General features: G+C 43.6%; 2 protein-coding genes across 6 annotated transcripts in view; both read right to left on the reverse strand.

Moving 5' to 3' along the window:
• Positions 1 to 18251, reverse strand: part of LOC101924991 (glycerol-3-phosphate acyltransferase 3) — a 36483-nt gene extending 18232 nt beyond the window's left edge. Inside the window, exon 1 of one of the 3 annotated variants that reach the window (XM_027781202.2) lies at positions 18183 to 18251. Coding sequence is in view for 1 of the 3 variants with exons in the window: in XM_055795334.1 (XP_055651309.1) it covers positions 5328 to 5471 (144 nt within the window). In the remaining 2 variants the exon portion in view is untranslated. Of the gene's footprint in view, positions 1 to 5327; positions 5539 to 12687; positions 12768 to 18182 lie in introns of those variants that run through there. The other 2 variants (XM_005233589.4, XM_055795334.1) reach the window with 2 other exon arrangements.
• Positions 12943 to 21664, reverse strand: part of LOC101910397 (glycerol-3-phosphate acyltransferase 3) — a 33816-nt gene continuing 25094 nt past the window's right edge. For all 3 annotated transcript variants that reach the window (XM_055795339.1, XM_055795338.1, XM_055795340.1), the window contains 5 exons: positions 21322 to 21377; positions 20893 to 20978; positions 19424 to 19552; positions 18183 to 18262; positions 12943 to 17711 (listed from right to left, as the gene is read on the reverse strand). In XM_055795339.1, the coding sequence (XP_055651314.1) occupies positions 17597 to 17711; positions 18183 to 18262; positions 19424 to 19552; positions 20893 to 20978; positions 21322 to 21377 (466 nt within the window). In that variant the 3' untranslated portion in view covers positions 12943 to 17596. The remainder of the gene's footprint in view (positions 17712 to 18182; positions 18263 to 19423; positions 19553 to 20892; positions 20979 to 21321; positions 21378 to 21664) is intronic.

Here is a 21664-nt window from a genome sequence, read left to right on the forward strand (position 1 = left end):
ATTAAGTCTGTGGAAATGATACGCAACAGCCTTCGTAGGACTGGGGTCTAGGTTAATACAGCCCAGGGATATACTTCAAGATTATGCAGCAGATTTGCTAAAATACTACTCTGAAAGTCAGTCAAAGCCCTTAAACAAGGGCACATCATTCACATCAGGCACATCTCCAAGACATGCTTCTTGTTAGCATCTGAGCTGAGCTGGCAGCCCTCAGAGCTGCTCTCTCACTTCAGAGCTCTGTTTCTCATCTGCCCAGCAGCCCTTGAAGGATACCAATTACACAACAGAGGCCTTCATTGACACTGCGCAACAACATTAGTCAGCAAAGCTTGCTTCAGAGGCCAGTGAGTTAGAGGAAACCATCAAAACCCCACAGTGATTCACCAGTTACTAGCTTACACATTCTCCTTTTCTGTTCCCCGCTCTTATGCCCAGCACCACATGCAACCCTGACAGTGGTTCATGAGAAGAAGCTACAGCGTGGCGTACTTGGGACAGGATGTAACAGCCCATCCCACTCACACTGCACAGCCACAGGCACCAAAGGGTCCTGCCCCACTCCCCACCCCCCATATATTATTCTCAGTTTTAGGTCCATTCACATTGCCAGGGTTATCTGCAACGCAAGGAACTTTGGCTTGACCTCCTAGCTGCTAAATATGTTACACCCTTGCCTAGCAAAAGCACATTCCCTGCAGGGCAGCATAATAAGCTATTCGAAATTGCTTCTGTTACAAGGGGCCACTATTAAACCCAGATGGATCAGTTACAGGACATGAAAAACACCTATGACTTCAAGCATCTGCTGTGCATTACAGCACAACCAGCAAAACCAAACACTCAATAAATGCTTTTTCTGCAAGCCCCACAATCTGAGAGCCTAGGGAGACCGGGGTGGGTGGGTGGGTGCATGCCCATTCAAGGTGCTTTGCAGCCATCAACAAAACATTAGCCCAAAAATACACAATAATATGGTGTTATTTTATAGCCAGATTGTTTCTTAACACAAGTGTGACCTAATCACTTCCCTCAGGCGATCACATTTCTCAGTATTTCCTAAGTACCAGTTTAAAAATACAAGAAATGTTTTCCCATTAGAAAGAACAAGCAGGGCAGTCTGTACAAGTGTTGCTGACAAGTCAACTCTACTGCCTCAAGGAGCTAGGCACATAGGCACACCCCAAAAAACCCCACCAGCAGACTGGGGGGGGGGGGCGCACAGAGAAAATAAAAAAAAAAAACAACCCACAAAAACCCCCACAGAGTGTTGGAATTGGTTCTTAACAAGGTGAGCTGCAATCTGTCAAGCAAAGATCATCACTCAGGGGTGCTCATTGCTACTGCCAAATATATAGGCACACAGTCAAAAGTAGTCCTCCAGATTTTCTGCAAACTGATGGAAACAGAGAAATAGATTACTCTGTGGTAGTGGCTACTCTATGGGCCTTAACGAAAGACAAATCATTTTCTGAAAGGCTGGATTTCCCCACTGCTTGGCAAGAGTGCTCAAATGGCATGCTTTCAGGGGACTTACCAGCCCCAGCTCATAGTAGAGCTTATAAAAAAGGCAATGGACTACAACAGAGGAAAAATGAGACCAAGAGGTAAAGATGCACTAAATTCAAAATTGGAAGCTATCCGATGATACTTAAAAACAAACAGGGAGAAATGCAGCATGTTGTGGTGATTGCCATATGCAGTCCCCAGCACTTCAGCAACAGGAAAGATTTCTGAGATTTCTGTGGCAAGTGATTTCACAAGCAACAGCATGGCAGGTGACTAGTTCAGACTAGCTTCTTGTAGGAGCAAGCAGCTGCTGGAGACGCTGTTGTAGCAGTAATCCAACATTTAAGAAAAAGTACGCTAACATTGTACCAGAGATCCTTCTATTAACACTGAAAGGCAAACCGTGGGCAGAAGCCAGCAGTTTCCTAAAAATTTGCTTAGTTTGGTAAGGCAATTCAGAATCAAGTTAAGGTACTTTAAGGAATAACTACGTGATGGGGGAAGCAGGTTTTCTAATAGCAAGTAGCCTGCCTGCATTCCTCAAGTATTAGCACAGCTGGTTATGCTTTTCTGCTCTTTTTTCCCTATTGCTTTGGAAAAAATGTAATCATATAGGAAAAAATATATACTACATATAAAGCTGGTGCAAGTACTTAAGGGTCAAATGCAACCCAGCAGAAGCACATCCTCAACACTGCTGTCCGTACATGCTGCATCTTGCTTAGAAGCATGTGCCTTGCTGAGGCAGCCCAGTGCAGAGAAAAAGCTATTGTACACCAACCGATCTCCCTTGTCAGTAGTGTCAGAGAGTCAAAGAACACTTTGTTCCTAAAAGTTTTCCTCCCTCTTTTCTTGGGTCATGCTTGCAGCACTAAGAACAAGCTTCTGCTCTCCTGAAACCAGTGGGAACAGATATTTTTTTTGACAGAAAAAAAATTCCAGCACAAGTCAAGTAACATCCTCAGTTTGCTCCACACTACAGCCTAGACAACAATTGAACACCACAGACTCATTTCTATATGCCTTCTGTCATCTGGCATAACAGTGGACCAGCAGACATACCACAGCAAACTACAGACTCTCCATCTACTTAGTCACTAAACTATGGTGCCAAAGTAGACAGACCTGGACCCTCACAACAGATTAGCTTTAATAAGCACATGTTATTACCTGACAACATATGCTGTGTGGGTAACAAACCACATAGTCACTCCCACCGGTTGTGTCCTCCCACTATGCCAACACATGGGATACAAACAGACAAAGCCAGAGAACAACCTGGTATTCAGCTGGGGGTATACAAACAGCCACCGCTTCACAGTTCCTACAATCTAACCCATCAAAGAGGCAACGAAGGCAGCAGGAGCACCACCATCCTGACCGAGCACTCCGCAGGTAACCATGGGCAAAAGTAAGCTGTTCCCTAAAAATTTTTCCACCATCCTGCAAAGAGAAAAGGAAGACCACCTGGGTGATCCAGGGCTGGAAGCCAAAGGGGAACCTTAAGGAAGCTATTAATTTAACCACTGCGCTGAAAATGCCTCAGCCATCAGAGACTGCAGCATCCTGTGACTCAACATAGCCACAAAACAAAGACTACTGCTTCTCAGGAGAAAGACTGCATACTCGATTCAACAGCCCAGGAAGTTTCAGACACCTGGGAAGCTGTACAAGGCTAGCAACTATGTATTTAACACTTTCCATTGTTAACATGATTTTTGGCAGGGAAAAGTCACGTGCAACCACACATATCTTCATGCACTCTTCAGGTGCTGCTTCAGCTGGCTGGCAGACTATCACCCTGTCTCTGCCAGGCTGCTAACCAAGGCAAGTATGTGAGCCAAGGAACAGGAGACATTTTACAGCAAAACACTTTCTTTCAAGGACTCTCCTCATGCAGGTATTCTGAGGGCATAAAGAATTCACAGGCAAAACAAGGCCAAGCTGAGATTAATTAAAATTAAGTAAAATAACTTACTTAAATTAAAAAATTAAACTTTTCACTCTCCTGCAGCAAGTCCAACTTACCACTCTTCTCCTCAGAAGACGTCCCAATTTGTCATTGGCTTTTCTTTTATATAGATATAATATTTTATAGAGATAATGTTTATGTACAATATAATCATGTATTAATATAATATAGTTTAATATAATCAATGGCACGTAATTCCAGAAAGTATTTAATGCAAAAGTAATGACAACTCTCACGATAAGTCATTGTTTCCTCCCTTAGGCATCAGAAGTACGCTTACAAGCCACCATCACTGATATGCTGTCAGCTGCTTCTCCATGCTTCTACCCAAGATATTGTGAACCACCTCTTGTCACAACATTTGATGACACTAAAAAATAATGATTAATGAACTAAGAATAAAGAATGTAAATTGTGGTTAATCGCAGGTGAAGGCAAATCATCCAAACAAAACTATCTTACTAGGCCATCTGGATTGCTTCCTCAGGCCAGTGTGACCTTCACCTCCTCAGCTTCTGCTGTCTTTTTTTTGTTTTCCAGTAACAACTGCATCTTCTATCCTTAACAGTTATCCTCATGGCATGCAGGGCCTCAGAACACACTTCAGCAGGTTCCTTTTCACCTAAAGCCGTAAAACATTTTAACTTAAGATGTATTTAACAGATGCCATTCTTATTAGGTGGCTCACTGGTTTTTTTTAGCCAAACACCAGGGATCTTGAAGGCACTGAAGTACACCAGCCAGATTTGACTGAAAAACCTCACAGAACAAGATGAAATCAGACAAAACCTACTTTCCATAGCCACATACTGACATATATTGAATTGCCACAGACTATGCCTTCCATCATTTTACTTTCCCTCCTTGCAACTGTTCGGTTGGTTTGGGTTCCCCTCCTCCTTGGGCAAAAAGTGTAATAAAGATTTAACCAGATCACTTCCACCAGCCACTTTAACACACTCTTCCTCACCACCACCACGACCTTCAGACAAAGCATTTTCACACACTTATGAACTATGCCACATCCAGAAAGCAGTTGTTTTGCAAGAAACTTGCTTTCCCAGAGAATCTGGAGGAAGATGGCAACCAGGGTGCTGGACATGCTCGACTCGACTCGGATGGGAGCCCATTATCTCTGAGCATCAGCACTGCTGGCACTTGCCATGGCAAGCACTGGGCATGCTGCCAGGCATTTATACCCTCCAAGGGCATGACCTGGCAGGGTTTCTCTCAGGTGGGGAACAGCTGACACCCAGCAGAGACAACCACACCCAGGGCATAGTACAGCCTGAGGGAACAAGGTTTGTTTTGCACTCCTCCAGGTTCAAAGAGCGCATGCCAAAGTCTGCACAACCACTGAATTCACAGGTTTAGGTTCCTGCCCCAAGGGCTTGAACTCTAAAACTACAGCTGGCCACCCGATAACGCCAGACAGGATGTAACCCACCACCTCTCCTCCACAGCCCTCACCCCCCGAGGCAAGCCCAGGGCACAGGGGTCCCCGGGCTCCCCAGCGCCGGGCAGGGCCCCAGAGGCGGGAAAGGCCGTCCCCTCACGCCTGCCCGCGGGGCCCCAGGCGGGCTGCCGGCGGCCGCCGGGCAGCTCGGCTTCCTCCAGCCCGAGGGACCGTGCCCGGCTGGCGGAGCCCGGCACCCTCTCCTCAGGGCAAGCACAACTGCGCCGGCGCGGCCGGGCGGAGGGGCGCCGGGGAACTGTGAGACGGAGCCAGCGCGCCCCCCGCCTCACGCCGGCCCCACGTAACACCTCAGCGGGGCGCCATTTTGAAGCCCCCCGCTCCCCGCGGCGTGAGGAAGCGCGCCGGGCTGAGGGGACGGCGGCCCCCGCCTACCTCCAGCGTCTTCACCAGGACCCACATGTAGGCCTCGGAGATGCCCAGCGAGACGCCCAGCGCCGAGGGCAGCACGATGAGGCCAAGCACCAGCGCCAGCCACACCGCGCCCACCCGCCCCGCCACCGACCACACGTCCTCCATCGCGAATCAGCGCCCGAGGACGCCGCCGCCACCGCCGCCGCCACTGAGCGGGCGGGCGCCGCCACCCGCCGCCCCACACCCCGCGCCCGCCCCCGGCCCGCCCCGGGGCCGGGCCAGGGCGGCGGCACAGCCCCGCCGCCCCGCGGAGGGGGCTGCAGGCCTCCGGTTTAATTGAATTTATTACATTTACCGTTGTTTAGTTCATTTAAGCACATGTTTCTCCAGCGAGCGTCTTCCCGTTAGGGGGAACAGAGAGTGCTCCTTACCGAAGACCCCCTTGGGGGAGCACAGGGCTGGGGAGATGGGGCTTTGCCTCAGGAGGTGACGCTGCGGGGGGCAGAAAGTGGCTGAAAACAGGCCACGTCCACGTTAAAAACTACTCCTGCAGGAAAAACATCTCCAGCGGAGCTGGTGCCACAGCGCAGCACTGCACGTGAGGCAGGTGTGTAGGTAGAGGCCACAGGGAGCCCGAAAACAGCAGCTCGGGAAGTAAAAGAGAGAAGGAAAATTGGGTAACGCTCCTGGATCCATGAATTGATAAGGAGGACAGATGAAGGAACAAGGCCTGCGCTTTGGCCAGCAGTGTCTGTCCACACTGTGTCCCATGCATTGTGCTGGGAAGAGGGATTCGCTGAGGGACCAGCCCGAGGGTACCTGACCAGGCAAGAGAAAGGAAACTGTGGAAAATGACTAGAGGACGGTTTATCTGCCAGGGCCTGTGCATGGCAGTCAGAGCATGGCCTAACACAATCTCTACCAAGAAAGCAGTGTTTAGCAGGAGGAGGCTGAAGTAGAAGAGGGATGGCAGCCTTGCTGAAGCATCCTAGGGGAAGAGAAGAACAGTTTCCTGTAGGAAAAAGGCCTTCAACCTCATGTCTGCGCACATCTTTCTTAGGCATTTTTAAGAAAAGGGATTTTGATTTCCCTTTCCATATTTGAGAGGTCAGAAATGTATCTAAGAGCCAATTTCTTAGGGTCCATGGAAAAACCTGAATCAGACCCCAAGCCCTTGAGAACTATTTGCAGGAGAGTCATGGGAACAAGGGTGTTGCATTCTGCCTGCTATTTTTGGCTCTGGCACTGCATCATTTGGACGAGTCTTCTCTGGTCTCAGCGTCTCACCTCTCCTCCCACAGTTTGCTGCACATAATTTCTCTCAGGCAAAGACAGGATGATCCCTGATGAAGCCTCTGGGCACAACCACCACAGAAACAATCATCCAGCTAGATCTGAGATTGCCAGCCAGAACTTCAGTATTTTCATCCCTCTAAGTGTTTAGTTGCAGTCATGCCTGAAAGGCTCACTTAGAACTGAAGGCAGTAGGCTGCCAGTGCCATACACACATTAATGCAAGACTCCCTACTCTAACGAACTGTACTACAAGTGGTGTTCGTACGTTACAGGGGTGTGTGGATCCAAGCCAATTAAGAGTGCCCAAAGTCTGGAACAGAAACAAATCAAAAGAACATTACTTTCCAAACTGGATGATATTCACCACACATACACCTGTGGGCAGCTTACTTTAAATTTGTATTTTGCCTGTTGCTTCACAAGCAGAAGATGATACAGGGCATTTAATACTTGCTCATGAATTTTCATCTGGGGTGCAAATGGCAGAGACCAAAGGCTTGGTTGATCGGTTTGGTTTTACCTGGCATTAAGGAGCAGAAGTCTCCATCCAAAGGACAGATGTAGCCCAGGTAGCAACAGTGGACGCTGCCTAGATCCTGAGGAAAGCAATAAGGTGTTCACAGTAACATGCCATACAGTTTTAATCTCCATTACATTGCAATATCTTAATTTAGATAGTAAGATATAAAATTGCCATCTGAAGCAAGAACTGCAATACAGATAATCCTGTGTGCAAGGCAAAGTTTTTTGTGTTTGTTGACAAAACCTTGAAAACTGAAAATAAAGAACTTGTTTGACTTAGTCCACATGTTTGTTAACCTCTGCTTTAGTAAAATGCAAAAAAGTCTTGACTCAGCACAGTGTATGTCAGATTTGGTGGCATATGGCAAATTCCTGAGTCTCAGAGGGCTGAAATCCATCAGTGTCCATGAAGCATCAAAAGAAAATTCTGGAGACTCCTATCATAACATTCATCACGCGGAATTAAGGCATTGCTTTTTTGCTGCAATAGCCTCGCTCTTGAACCTACTGCTGCTGTCCACAGGCTCCGTAAACAAATAGTAGGAAATGAGTAGTCTCTACCAACGTTTGTGTTTTAGAGCAGGGGAAGTTGACTGGTTTGATCCCTGCTGTCACGATACACCAGTGGGGAAAAAAACGCTGGCAAAAATGTATTTTGGCAGGCAGCAGTTCTAGGCACAGCCAGCCATTCTGCATACACCGAACAGAAGCAGGACAGAGGCAAGACTCACGTAAACAGAAACTGTTGTTTTATCACATCCAGGTTTCCCCTCCACACTCGCATGAATAATTCACAAAGCCATTAAAGCTAAATTGGAAAAAAAATCAATTCCATTCTTGAGCTGCTTGAAGAACCACCCTCGCTCTCTGGGACAGCAGAGAGGAAACATGCCTGCTAACCTGACAGCCTCCCTCTAGTGACAGAGCTGCTGGCAAAGTCTTATCATGAACGGTCTGAAGTTCATCCTTTGCGCGTATCTCGCATTCCCGTCAAAGCTGGCTGTTATTGCAGAAACTGTTGACGTATTAAAAAAAAAAAAAAACAAACCCAAAAAAACCAACAACCACCAAACCAAAAAAAAACAACACAAAAGCTTGCTGTCTTTGCCAGGTGGCCTTGTCTTTTAAAATACAGCTATTATAAGCCACTGATCACCTATCTACTGATAAATCAGTTTCAGATGAATTCCATCATTACATTTTATTTGTTTCCTTTGTAGCCTGTGAGAACATACAATTTCTCTGCTTTGCTTTTACCAGTAAGCCTGTTTTCCTAAGAAAGGAGGATTTGCTTCATTCAGGCACTAGGACCATACTTTCAGCATGGGTAAGACGGCATGATTCCACTCAAGACACTGAAAGAGTGCTAATGTTAATTTTCCATGCTTTCATTTGTAGAAGGCCTGTTTTATACCCAAAGGCTACATGTAGTCATGCTTTCTAGTGGATTATTTTTCCAGTAAAAAGTGCAAACCATAAGAAAGAAACATCCCATGAAAATATATCAGAGTTGATAAACTTGCAAGAGAACATTTTCATATATCCTTATTTTTCAACTTATTTCACAAAGTACAGTGCAAACAAAAAAAGCTTCAGTTGAAATTATATGCTTCAAGTTCATCTAAACCAGGTACTCCAAATGGATACAAAAACTTTGGGTTTGTTTCTTTGTGAGAAGTTATCAAGATTCTTAATTTTTGTTCTATAAACACTAGTAATAGTGTATTTTATGTCTGTATTAAGAATACATTTACACTTATTGCTTTCATACGCACGGCTGTGTAATGTAATACACTATTTTAACAGTGGGCTGGATTGAATCAAAGGCTGAGAAAAATCATGTGTAAAATTCTCATCAGTCTTACCACACTGCTTTTCTGAATGATGTATCTTCAGGTTCCTTTGGTTATACTTATTTTATCCAATTTAATTATCAGAGCCCATCAGGTTTTGGCGGTATGGAGTGTGCCTGCAAATGTGGTTTCCAGGATGAGGGAAATCTTGTTGAACTGACTCAGGAAGAGAGACAGGACAGCGTCACTTCACATAGCAGTCACAGTCTCCCTTTGCTAGGTTATTGCACACGTTATTGGCTTCTGGTAGGTCAGATCCAATAAAAAGTAGCTTTTCATTTGTCTCCTGTCACTGGAGCTGGGCAGCTTCAGAATATCGAACAGTTTCATCTCATGTAAATATCTGTATTTTATTGGAAATAAATAGGGTCATGGTAGTTATCCTAGTACTCCCTTTTATCTTCTGCTGTTGAGGAATGGCAGGAAGCCAGCAAACCACTCGGAGGAATTCTGTACTCCCTCACCTGTCTTCTAGCTGCAGGCAGGTCATGCATCCTCTCCACGACTGTATTTGCTATAACTCACTGTAAAAATTGATACCCTCTACACAAGGAGTCAGGTTCCCAGATAAAAAGTGAAGCTGAAAACATATAAGTGGAACGTTACCTTCTGTTGTCGTGGTCCTCCAATTCTTATTACACTGAAAATAAATTCAAGTAGCCTGACTCCTACATACCCTTTAAGCCTAGCAGTGTGTATTGACAGAGCCAGACCCTCGTGTTTGTCTCCAGGAGGGATGAGGGCTCATAATAAGCACTGTGCACTTCAAGCAGTGTCCAGGTATGCCCCACCTCAAAAAGTTTAACTTCCATAATTTAGAAATTTTGGTTTCTACAAGTTATCAGTCCAGCTACAATGAAAACCTTGTTAAAAGCCCTGAGCTTATCTTCCCCTTATACGTGGGGAAATGTGAACACAGGAGGATATGAACCAAAGCAAGCAGAAAGGGAGGGGATTCTGGCCAGAAGAGCTAATTGGAAAGACTGTGGTGGAGATAACTGCAGGCCATTGGAACTGCACACCTCCCACACAACCCAGAGGTGCCTCAGTGAGAAACTGGTCTTTAACAATGGAGGGGGAAGAGGGAAGAGAGGGCTCTTCTCTAAAGCAATGGTCATATGAATAAATGCCAGGGGCAAATGCTCCCAGGTGTTCAGCATCCAGCACTTTTCATTTGGACGCCCTAAGCACATGCATTGTGGTCATTTGGCCTCCCACCTACAGCAGGACTGTATCACTTGGAGCACGGCAGCTGAGACTCCTCGTTAGTCTTGGAAACAAACAGTACTTTGTGACCATTCTAGCAAGAGGTACGCTTGCACATTTTTGAATGAGACATCTCAGTGCTTGTTCCTGCAAGTTGCTAAATATGCTGGCCTTTATACAACAAAATATTTAAGAGCATACTTAAAGCTTGGTTCTGTGGTAGAGGAGCATCAGAAGGCAATTCAGTATGGGTCTTCCTTTATGACCTTAAAAGCATTTGCACACAACTGACCAAACCACCCATAAACCTTCAGCACTGTATTACGCAGAGGGGCTTTTGTGAGTATCCGAGCACTTCTATGCATCAAGCACCAGAGGAGATGCAGACACCGTCTTCAGAGCAAAAATGCTACAGACAACCCAGCAGACGTGCAAGAATCTGCAGCATCAACACAAGGAGCATGCCACGTGGGTGGTACCTCCTTTTACTGTCTACCATGACCTGAAGCCTGGCTTTCTACTGCACTTAGAGAGGAGAAAGAGTCAAGAAAAAAATATGTAAGTATTACTCCAGAACGTCATGATCTTTTTAATGACTTAAGTTTCCAATATAAAAAAATTACCACTTAACATGATACTGTACTATTCTGTTCATGCCAGTGTTTTAAGGAAGAAAAAACCCCATGCTGATGTCTAGTAAATTGACTTATCTTTTCGTCTTTTTTCTAAACTGATAGGAAGGCTTGTACTTCCCAAAAGAGCATCAATAAGGTTCTAGTCCTCGCGGCAGTGTTAGACACGCATACAGCACTGCCACCTCCTGGTCCCACAGCAAGAGTGACCCATCCCCGCTTGACACGTGAAGCAGCCAGTGCGGTGTAACGCCCTTGGTGCACCCACCACATTCCCCTGGCACACCTGCAATGCAAAGAGCGAGGACGCAACATGCAAAGAACCACTTAAAAGCCCAAATGTTTAAGACGGCATCTGGATAGAAACCAGCCACAGCTCAAATCTAACATAAATTTATTTTTTATATTAGATATCTCTGCGTATAGTCCCTTGTAGGTGTATTTTATAAAATCATATTCATAAAGACATGGCAAACAGAGTGGTTACTTGAGGTGTAACACAGTTTGCTTTATTGAACATGTCTACATACATCTTATGTAAAGTGATAAATTATATGAGTAAAGGAGACTGCCCATAGCCATATGATAAGCATCTTTTAAAATCTGTTATATAATTGATAAACACAGTATTTAATGTATGAGCAAATGAATGTTTGTGATGTAGTTCCAAAATAAGCTGTTTAATAGATGCCCGTATAAACCTGAAAGGTAGGATTTAACAGCTATCCCATACAGAAAGAAGAAATATACTTATTTCTTAAAAGTCCAGTATGCAAGTATATAGTGTTTTCCCCAATATTACTCAATTTAATATCCACCATGTAGATATTAAATGTCTTTCACCACATGCATCTTTCATATAGTCAAACACAAATACCAAGGGATATCAACTGATGTCAATAATCTGCAATTGCACACAAATCATGACTACCGATTAGTAAAGCAATTATCATATTAAAAGAGTTCAACAGGGCTCAACATACTGTAAAATTAGAAATCAGTCAATACCACAGCCATTATATAGAACATCATTGATTGGATGTACTAAACGCTAGCCTTGATGACAATCGATCACGATGAACCCTGCTCACAAAGGAGTCTGGTACACTAATTGAGGAGCCATCGTTAAATAGAGTAATAAATAGAGGAGGAGGAAAGAGGAGAAATGGCTACAAAGCTAAAGTCCCTCCTGTCTGTACAACGACAATAAAAGAGCAAAGAGCCAGGAAGGTGCCTCTCTACACCACATGTCCACTAACTTCTAAGCCTACTTTTCCAAAACCAAATGAACCTGTGAACCCCTCAATCCATGCCACAGCTGGGAAGCACACTCAAAAGAGCCTCAGCAATTGGTATTTCACCTCAGCACAAACATTTCCAAAAGCAAATCCCACAGAGGACTTGAAAACCCAGAGGTCCTGTAACACCTCTGTGAGCTCTCTCCGTCAGCCTACCTGAAATCAGGCCTCAGACCGCACACATAACAGAATACACCCCTTAGAGTGCCCTGGGGCTCACAGCGGACGCCACTGAAGAGCTGCTTTCCTCACTTTTGTTCAGGGCAGCTGCACAGGGAAGAGGCTAAATAAAACACTGGGCCATCGAGTTTGGCACTAACTGCTTGTTGTTCTCACTACAGCTCAAGGAAACACTTGCTGGTAGAAAATAAGTTCAGAACATCTCCCTTATTATCAAGAAAACACATTTGCTTCTGAAAGTGGCCCCAGACCAGCAGCAAACAGCATCAAGGTACTGAAGAAAGGTACACATCACAGCAAATGCAACTGTTGGACTGCTTTCAGGAACATCCCAAGCTTGCCCCCTCTATGGAATTTTAAAATACAAATAAAAGCTCAGGGGTGAGACCCATACCTGATTTTGAAGCAACTGAAGGACAGAAGTATTTCTGATTTTGGTTTGTCACAAGGAAGAGATGACCTGGGGAAACCCCACGCAACACCGCCTGCTGAAACTCAGAACAAGCTCAAGCTTTGCTGGTAGTACACCATGACTCATAACCAAAGATCCGGTGTTTGGGGTATGCAGAGTTATTTCTACGTTTTCATGGTTTCCTGGAAATGTAGGAGGAATAACAGGCTCGTTCATTGGAATTTAGGGCAACTCTGCATTCAATGAAACACGCCGAGGCGACTGTGCAAGGGCGTTTGCTACTGTTACCCAGCCGCCACTGGGAGGCACCGTTTGCACTTTTCTTATAACGCTCGCCTGTGCAATCGCTGAAACACGTTTAAAAACAGCGGGTTAGGAAAAACCACTGTCTCCCAATAACGTAGAAGTCAGCAGAAGTGGGAGAGAGAAGAGCATTTCAGACCTTTCCAAAGTAAGACAGATACAGCTGTAGAAAAAGACATTTGGAGTCAAGAGAATAAAAGGATTCTAGCTACATAAATCAGACTTAACGTGCAGGTACATTACAGTGAAATATTAGACATTTCAGCAAATTCCCATTCAGCTCTCACAGAGTACAAGAGGTCACTATGTCTTCTAATAATCTGTAATGTTTCTATTGTTATCATTAACTCCTCTTTCTCATGTTCATGCTATGCTCCTAATTGATAGTAGGCATCTGGGCGTCCCTTTATATACGTACAAAGTGAGTACATATATATACACACACACACACACACACACAGAAAAGAAAAAGAATGTATATTCATATATATAAAAAGAGACCTCAAAAACTCTGTCTTATATTGGTTTTGAGTCACATATGTTCTTGGAGGCCCAGGAAATTTAGAGAACCTGTCTAAAAAAAATGCTTAAATACATTAAGGCAATGATGGTCATTTACCCAGAAACTCGCCTTACACTGCTTAACAATGCATAGTTACAACCTGATTCAGGTTACTTTACCCTTGTAGCACAGCAGCACAATATACTTTAAACATTAATAGCGGTAATGTCTAAATAACCTCCCCACAGTCCAGGGATGAAAACTCAGAAATATGAACCTGACATTAAAGCTATTTCAGACAGCGTATTTAGTTTAAAGGGGTCAAAGCATAAGTCATCTTTACGTCTTCTACTCCCAACCAAGGAAAATTTAGTAATGCAACCACCCAAAAAAATGCTTTCAGATTCCTTCTCAAGCTCCAGTTTTGGAAGCCTGCTTGAGGAAGAAGAGGCATGTTAGACACAGTGACTCAGCCTTTACGGCATTCTGAGAGCTGCCCTCACTTATTCAAGGTTCAGGACCTTAAATACGGGGGACAGAGCTCCAGCCTTCAGTCCAGTGCAGAAGCAGCGTAGCACCCAAGTGACTTAAGGTCCCAGACCACCCCAGGACCCATGTTGTGTACAAAGATTCTGCACTGCACCTTGGGCATGGTGCACAACTGTCATTAAGGACCTAAAGGTGGGGTTTATAAGTGTATCTGGCTTTCCATGCACCAGCTGATCAGACAGTAATGTCTTCAAAAGTCAGCATAAGCAGCTATTTTGACTCAGTCTCTGACAAACCCACATAGCGAGAGGGTCTGATTTCATTCACTCGTTCCAACATACACTTACTTTCAACTCATGGCCCACTGTCTTAGGCATCTCAGAAGTTCAGGATGAATGTACCTAGGACTTTGGTTTGCTTCAGTTGCACCAACATGATGTGTTACTGCCACAGCAACAGTTAGCATCACTTAGATGCTCAGTATGTAGGTATTAGCCAACAGCAACAAACTACAAAGCAAGGCGACATTTTATAACGTACATCTTCCCTACACTGGTTAGCCGTATCACAAGGCCCTCGTGTTTTATTTGAAGAAGCGACCCAGTCAGTTAGAAGTGCAAGGCTCATTCGATAAGGAACTGAAGGGTAAATACATTAAATAGTAAACAATAGAGGAAGTTTGTGCTCTTGAGGAAGACAGAGCCACAGGCTTCTCCAATGTAGCTTGCACAAACAATTAATAAAAAAGCCAAAACCCCTGTTACTTAGATATTTTTTTAAGGTTTTTGGCAGGGGGTTTGAGTGTCTGATCCACTGAAATATTTATTCACTTCCATCTAAACCTATCACTTGGCACCAATCAGCATGAGACTGTGATACACTTGATCCTGCAAAGGAACAGAGAAAAAAGGAGCAAAAACAGTTCAGAAGCCTGGCTGCTGCAAGACCAGTGGAAGATAAGCAAAGAGGAGGAATAACACAAGTGTGAGTTCTTTGATTGTGAAAAATAAGCTGCAGTTTACCAGCTTCCCACTCACATACTATCATGAGAACGTGTTCTTTTTACTGTTACCTTATCCTCCTGTTGGAGGAGAAAGAGACACTTATCTGTGGTGTCCTTTTGGAAAACAATCAATTCCTTCACAACCTCAGTACTCTAAGGGCAGTACACAATTTCAGTTAAAAGCAATTACAAGGCTACTGCTGATAAATGCAAATGAAATACAGAATAGAAAGAGAAAGGAAAGGGGGAGATGGGAGGCAAGTAAAGAAAGCACAACCAAAACCAAGAAACATTTCTTTAAAGCAGGGCAAGACAAAAAAGTTTAAGTCAAGTTGGCATTTTTACTGGCAGCTAACAAACCCCACTTCTCTTGTTGACAAGCTCATCACTTGCTTTAAATTTCCCTATTCTATACGTAAGCACTTACTTCACAGTTTTTCACTTCTTTTGTTAAGACAGCCAAAAAATGGCAGAGAAAATACAGACAACATCACCACTCCTCCCGCAGCTCAACAGGTGACCTGTAATACTCGTACATTCAGAGGTCTGAGCTATACTTTTTACAAGAGTTGGAGTCGTAACCATAATGAGGATCACACATTCAAGGGCTCTTCTGCTCTTGGTGAGCTGGGGAAGTATTGCAGGACAGGAAAAGAGGCCCGTCATCTTCTAATGTCTTACAGAAGCAAAGCCCAAATAAGAAAACTGCTGTTCCAATAGTTCTTCTTTATCACCCCATCTTTTCCTGTCTCTGGTCCCTCTTTTTGCGTGTTCCGTCTCCCCTTTTACCTCCAAGCGGGAAGAAAGCATGCAGTAGTGTGGGAAGGATGCTCCCAACACTTGTCTTAACCGCTTGCATACAACTACAATCTCTGTTAGCAACTCTCAGACATCAGTCACACAAAAGGAAAAACTCCCAATTTTAAGCTCTGGCACACTGAAGAGATTTACCAGTTGTCAGGATAGTCTGTGACATTTCTTCAGCTTTTTATACTTGGAAACCAAATCAACAGCTTCAACAGACATGGAAGCACAGCTTACTACGGTCAGGAGCAAGCAGAACCTCTTTCACAATAGGAGAGTCTGAAGCAACTTTCCTCTGTAGGCACACTGCTAGCACTCTCCCTACCTGGGGAGCTAACAGCTTTTTAAAAGGGCAGTTTCTCCTACTGCTTACCTATGACCCCAACATTTGAACTGACTGATCCACCAAGAGAATTCACATACCTGTAACAACTAGACCCTGGGATGATACACCAGGCCTGGCCACAGAAGAAGAGAGCTCAGTTCTGTGCCATGCAGCCTCAGGGCCGTTACCACCTCTGTTAGCTATTAGTTTCCTAGACCCTCCAGGGCTGGGCAATGCAATGGAACATCTGTGCATCTGTCTTTCTGCAGGGTGTATTATGCTCACCATGACAGGTCCTCCATCTCTGCTGAGACCTCAGTCAGGGGGCTGCTGTCACGTAAACTTTATTAAGTGTCCTTACCAACTCATTTGTCTTAAAGCAGCTTGGGCAAAATAACACCTATCCATGTGTGCTTCTTTAGTGATGTTCAGATCATTAAAGAAGCCAGATTCTTCCACGTGGGAGCTACTCAACAGGAGAGCAAATATTTTATACAAAGAAATACGATGGGTGACAGAAATATTTCCATCTCAGATTCCTTAAGTGCACTTGCTCTGTATATTTCTGGAGGGTGGGCTTGCCAGAGAGCAAATCAGTAGCCTTCACATCAAGCATTATCACAGGCAGGTCGCTATCCAGAAATAAATACGACAGAGAATAACAGAGGTCATGTCATAGGTTTTCTTTAATTTGTGTAACAAAGGGACATGGCAAAATCAGAAGACAAAATATATTTTTTTAAAAAAAATATGTATTTTTCTACAACATTGTCCTTTCTTGTGACTAATTTATCCCAGCATCACACACCCAGGCATCAGGGACAGACTGCCCTGGACACTGTTCTGCTGTTTGTTAGTGGGACCCTGTAAAACTTCCTATGTTGCCATCACGGGTCTTGCGATACAGAGGGGAAAGTCAATGACTGCCTCTTTCCCTCTGACAGTCAACACTTCCTCTACAACTTGCAATTCAGAAAAAAATATTTTAGTGAACTCCACATCTGACATCAGGACTCTCTCTCTCCAGCAACACAGTGACTGTGGCACACAGGAAAACTGCTAGTCTAAGTTGTTGAGAGAGGCTAGTACAGTGGTGTTTTATTACAAGTTGAGAAGTTACTATTTAAGTCTTCAGGCTAACTCAAAGGTTTAAAAAAATATAATGGTATTTTAATGAACCTAAGTAATTTTATTGCAGATTCTTCCCACTCAACAATGCAGAGAATTTTACTAGTAAACCTTCCTATTTATAGGATAATTGTATATTGTAAATCTCATTTATAAAATTATATCCTTATTTAATGCAAAATACTATCTCTTTATGGTTTACCTGCTGTGTCGTATGCAAAATATCTTACAGGGACAGAAGGAAAATACGTTGGGTTTAATATTAAAAAAATAGCCCACTGTCTGGTGGAGATAAGTCACAGAAAAATGAGATAAACCAACATTAAATAATACAAAATTAACAAACATTTCTGTTTCCCACAGATCCATTTTCTATTACTATCTGGCAATATTTTTTCTGTTGCTCTTCCTTGAAAGACTCTTTGACCTTTTTCCTTTTCAGTCCCCCATCCCTGAAAAGATACAGAAAAGAAACAGCCCTGAGCTCACCTCAGGGTCAAGGCAGAAAAACGTTACAATAACTAGACTATGTAGTCAAAGCACTTTTCACCCTAAATGTTGGCTCTTGCAATACAATGCTAAATGGTCTGCGCTGCCAAGACTTACCACAAAACACAAAAAACACCTTTCCTTTAACCCCACGTTTAACAGGCAAATAATTTCTTTTCACCAAATACTACCTGCTGGCTAGATCCACATGTCAGCACCATTTCTCCTTTTTATGGTATATTATTCTATTTATTCTAGTGGAACCGTTCAAGGAATAAAGTAGTGTTTTCTGACTCACAGTCAGTAAGGGTGATGGACTACAGCCCAAGCAAAGCAAATCTGGAAGAAGTTTTAACAGATTCCAGGCTAATGCTTCAGAATACAGAATGCCTAAACATACTTTAAACGCTAACGTCAAAAGTGTTGCTTCTTACCAAGGAAGCACAGACATTCCTCCTCGAGCAGCAATGACAGCCTTGACTCTGTTGGCAAAGTGAACAGCATCTTCTTCTTCCTGAAAAAAAAAAAAATGAATAATTTGCTTTGCAACTTAAACATTTTCTCCATGTCTCACTTCAAGAGGTACTTTCTGCCAGACAGCAGGCACTTGGGTTTCTGTCAGGCCCACAAGCCAAACGTGACCTGCAGGGCAGTTCCAGCTAGCTAGTCTTGGGGAACACTGCCTGGTTTGCCACCATCTGCTGCCAAAAACAACTAAGAGGGAGGCTCTGCCGTTTCTGAGGCAATCTCAAGCAACACACAGGGTGAGGTCACAGATCAGGCCAGAGCAGGGGATGCATCTGCTCCCAGTATTTCAGTATCAGTCCAAAGCTGGGAACACACCAACGGGATCACCCTTGGAGGAGATGGCATGCCTTGAACATGGGTGGGGCCTGGTGCATTCAAGACCAGTGAATTATTGTGAGTTCTCAGGAGCCTGTTTGCCCAAACTGCAAAGGACTGAAGATACATGCATTACAGCAGCTTCCTTGCCAAAACTAGGGCTGAGCAAAACCAGAGTAGGCAGTACCAAACTGGGGCACTACTGGAGCAAAGGCCTTGACCACTTCATTAGTATCAGGTCAATACCCACAGGTAGTAGGCAGAGAAGCTGTGCCAGGTTGTGGGGTAAAGCTGCTGAGCAAAGGATCAGCTGGATATGCTGCAGAGCTGAGAAACACGGAGGTGGGAGGAAGCTGTGCAGATGGAGGTAAAGGGGGAACACAGAAGGCAGAAGCACCCCAGTACAAAGGGAAAAGAAGGCCTGGATCTATGTATCACTTCTGAAATAAAATAGGGAAGTCTGCACCAGGCCGAGGGACAGGACGCCCACAGCATAAACCCACAAATTTATCATCTTTCCTAGTTTCTGGGAGAAGAGGAAAGCAAGGCAACTGCACCCAAGTAAAGATGCTGTTTGGGAGCAATAGGAAGCATGGCGCAGAAATGTCTGAATATCTGCAAAAGTAGTTTTTTCTTGAAGGTAGCTAACCCACATAAATCCATGCCTGCTTACTTTTAAGACTACAGTGTTACTTTCTGGCCTTTGTCCGTTAAGTTGTCAATAAAGATTCACAAATATAATGCCAACACACTGTGCGCAGTAATGCAGACTTTCTACCAGACAACACTTTCTGAGCATTTCCAAACCATAAAAAAAAGAAAGCGTAAGTACCTCTTTGATCATCGGTGGCAGGTACCACACATTACAGACAATAGCCCAGCTGGTCATCACATTAAAAGCATAGGTCATCATGGAATACTTTGTGCTGTTCCAGAATGCATCTGCAAAGCGGGGGTCATACTGGAAGACAAGAATAAGGAAGGCATAGTATATAAACCAATATAAATACCTTGGTTTAAATCACATAAGCTGTTCTTTTTTGGCCATGAAGTCACAGTTCAACTTGTTAAATCAGGGGCAAATCTAATCACACTTCCTCAAAGCAGTAGTAAATCCAGAGTAAAGCTCCACATTTCAACATTTATTACAAGTTTATAACAATTAACCTTTAAAAGCAATGCAGGACCCCAAACTGTGACAGACCCGTTGAAACATCTCAACTGTAACAAGATAGATCTACTCAAAATGTAAAGACTTGTCATCTACAGGTATGCTGACTACTAAGGTTTCCTTGACAATGCTCACACCAGTTATAATGATTTTTGTAAGATTAGGCAACGTTATAGTTCCAAAAAATGTAACTAATCTATCTAAAGCTAGGGTGACTTGGCTAAACCTACTCAGAAAGCCTTGGGAGTGCTAAGAAAAGTGCCTTTATCCCCAGAGCACACAAAAGCCCTGGGACAGAAAGAGCAGGCTGAATGATACTGGAGTAATTTTATCAGTGTGCTTAACTGTAAATGTTGCGACTAATGTATCCATGACATGGCCGAACTGTACAACGCTGTATTATGTAGTTTAGCTACTAGTAGAATGCAGCATTGTATGGTTTAGTTAAGCAGATAGGAACCGAATAATGTCCGAAATGAAGACGTGAGCCAAGAGAGCTGAAACAGGGCCAGAAGAAGAAAAGGTCATGAAAAGGATAAGAAGAAGAGGAAGATGACAAAGAAGATGAAGATGTCCCAAACGACCACCAGAGGACCCCCGACCCATCAGGCCACACATGTGTAGCAAAGAGTGTAGATATGATAGGTAGTTCTTGGAACTGTAATGAATATGCCAATAGTTTTTCAGAAATGTCATTAATACGTATAGATCAGCCGTATAAAGATAAACAGCAAACAAAGCCTGTATGCACATGGGGCAGAACTTGTCCCCCGTGCATCCAGCTCCAAAAATAAAGCATGCTGCTTTCTAACACTCCAAACTGGGTATTAAGAGAGTTTTGTATCCGATTTTTCGGTATCAATAACTGAACACACAACACAGTAATTGCACCTGTGCTTTTCAGGTTCTTCTTTAATCAGTTGTAAAAATATGCAGTGTTAACGTTTGCCATACTGCACTGACCTGCGAGATATTGAGCACCATGAAAAGAATCCATTTTCTCAGGCTTATTCAGTACCCTATTCACACAGAGCAAAGCCCTGTTTAAGGTTTATCCGCAAACAGCTTCTCCGACATGAGAAGTTTCTGTGAATAATCCTTCTGTGTTTGGAAACATGCAGACACGTTACCTTGATTGCTACTGGATGGATGGTCCCTCCTACCTCAAAGCTTCCCTTCTTAAACATCATTACTGATGTGTTGTTTATGCACGTACCTGCCCAGAGTTAAAACAGATTAAGTTTTAATCCACTCTAAGAAAAATATCATCAAAAGAATCCTAAACTATCTTTAAGGAGACTTTAGTTGCTAAAGGAGAAAGTAAGTTTTAGTTCTGAAACACAATCCCAGAGCCTGTTCTCTCTTCCATTATGCTATAAGCTAAAGCAAATAAGACTGTCATAAAACTGTTGCAAAATACTAGAATCTCACTTTCAATCTCTCACAAGAGCTAGTTAATTCTACAGAGTAAAACCTAACATCTCACTTGAAAAGACTGGGTATAATAAACTCCACTCAGTGGCAAGAGCAGCAATAAAATCAATATATTTGTTTCCTACCTTCTGGGAAAATTAAAATGGGTAATTTGGCCTTATCTGCAATGTGTTCTCTAATTCTGTGGAGAGAAAACAAAATTTCAGTGTATACTTCATATTTTTATTTGGCCAAGAATCTAAACATCCATTACTTCTTACATAGGACAAGAAAAGCCCTTGCCCAATTGCCCTTTGCCAGTCAGTAGCCTCAGCCAAGACGTGTGCTAGTTTCAGGCCTTTGTCCCAGAGGTTATCACTTGCTAACTGCAGAAGCAGGTCTTCTACAAAACTGTATACAGTCTTTATTTCACCATTTTAATGCAATTAACATGAAGTCAGAGAACAGTGGTACTTGGAGCATGTAACA

Source organism: Falco peregrinus, chromosome 2 (assembly GCF_023634155.1).
Source record: "Falco peregrinus isolate bFalPer1 chromosome 2, bFalPer1.pri, whole genome shotgun sequence".
Classification (NCBI taxonomy): domain Eukaryota; kingdom Metazoa; phylum Chordata; class Aves; order Falconiformes; family Falconidae; genus Falco; species Falco peregrinus.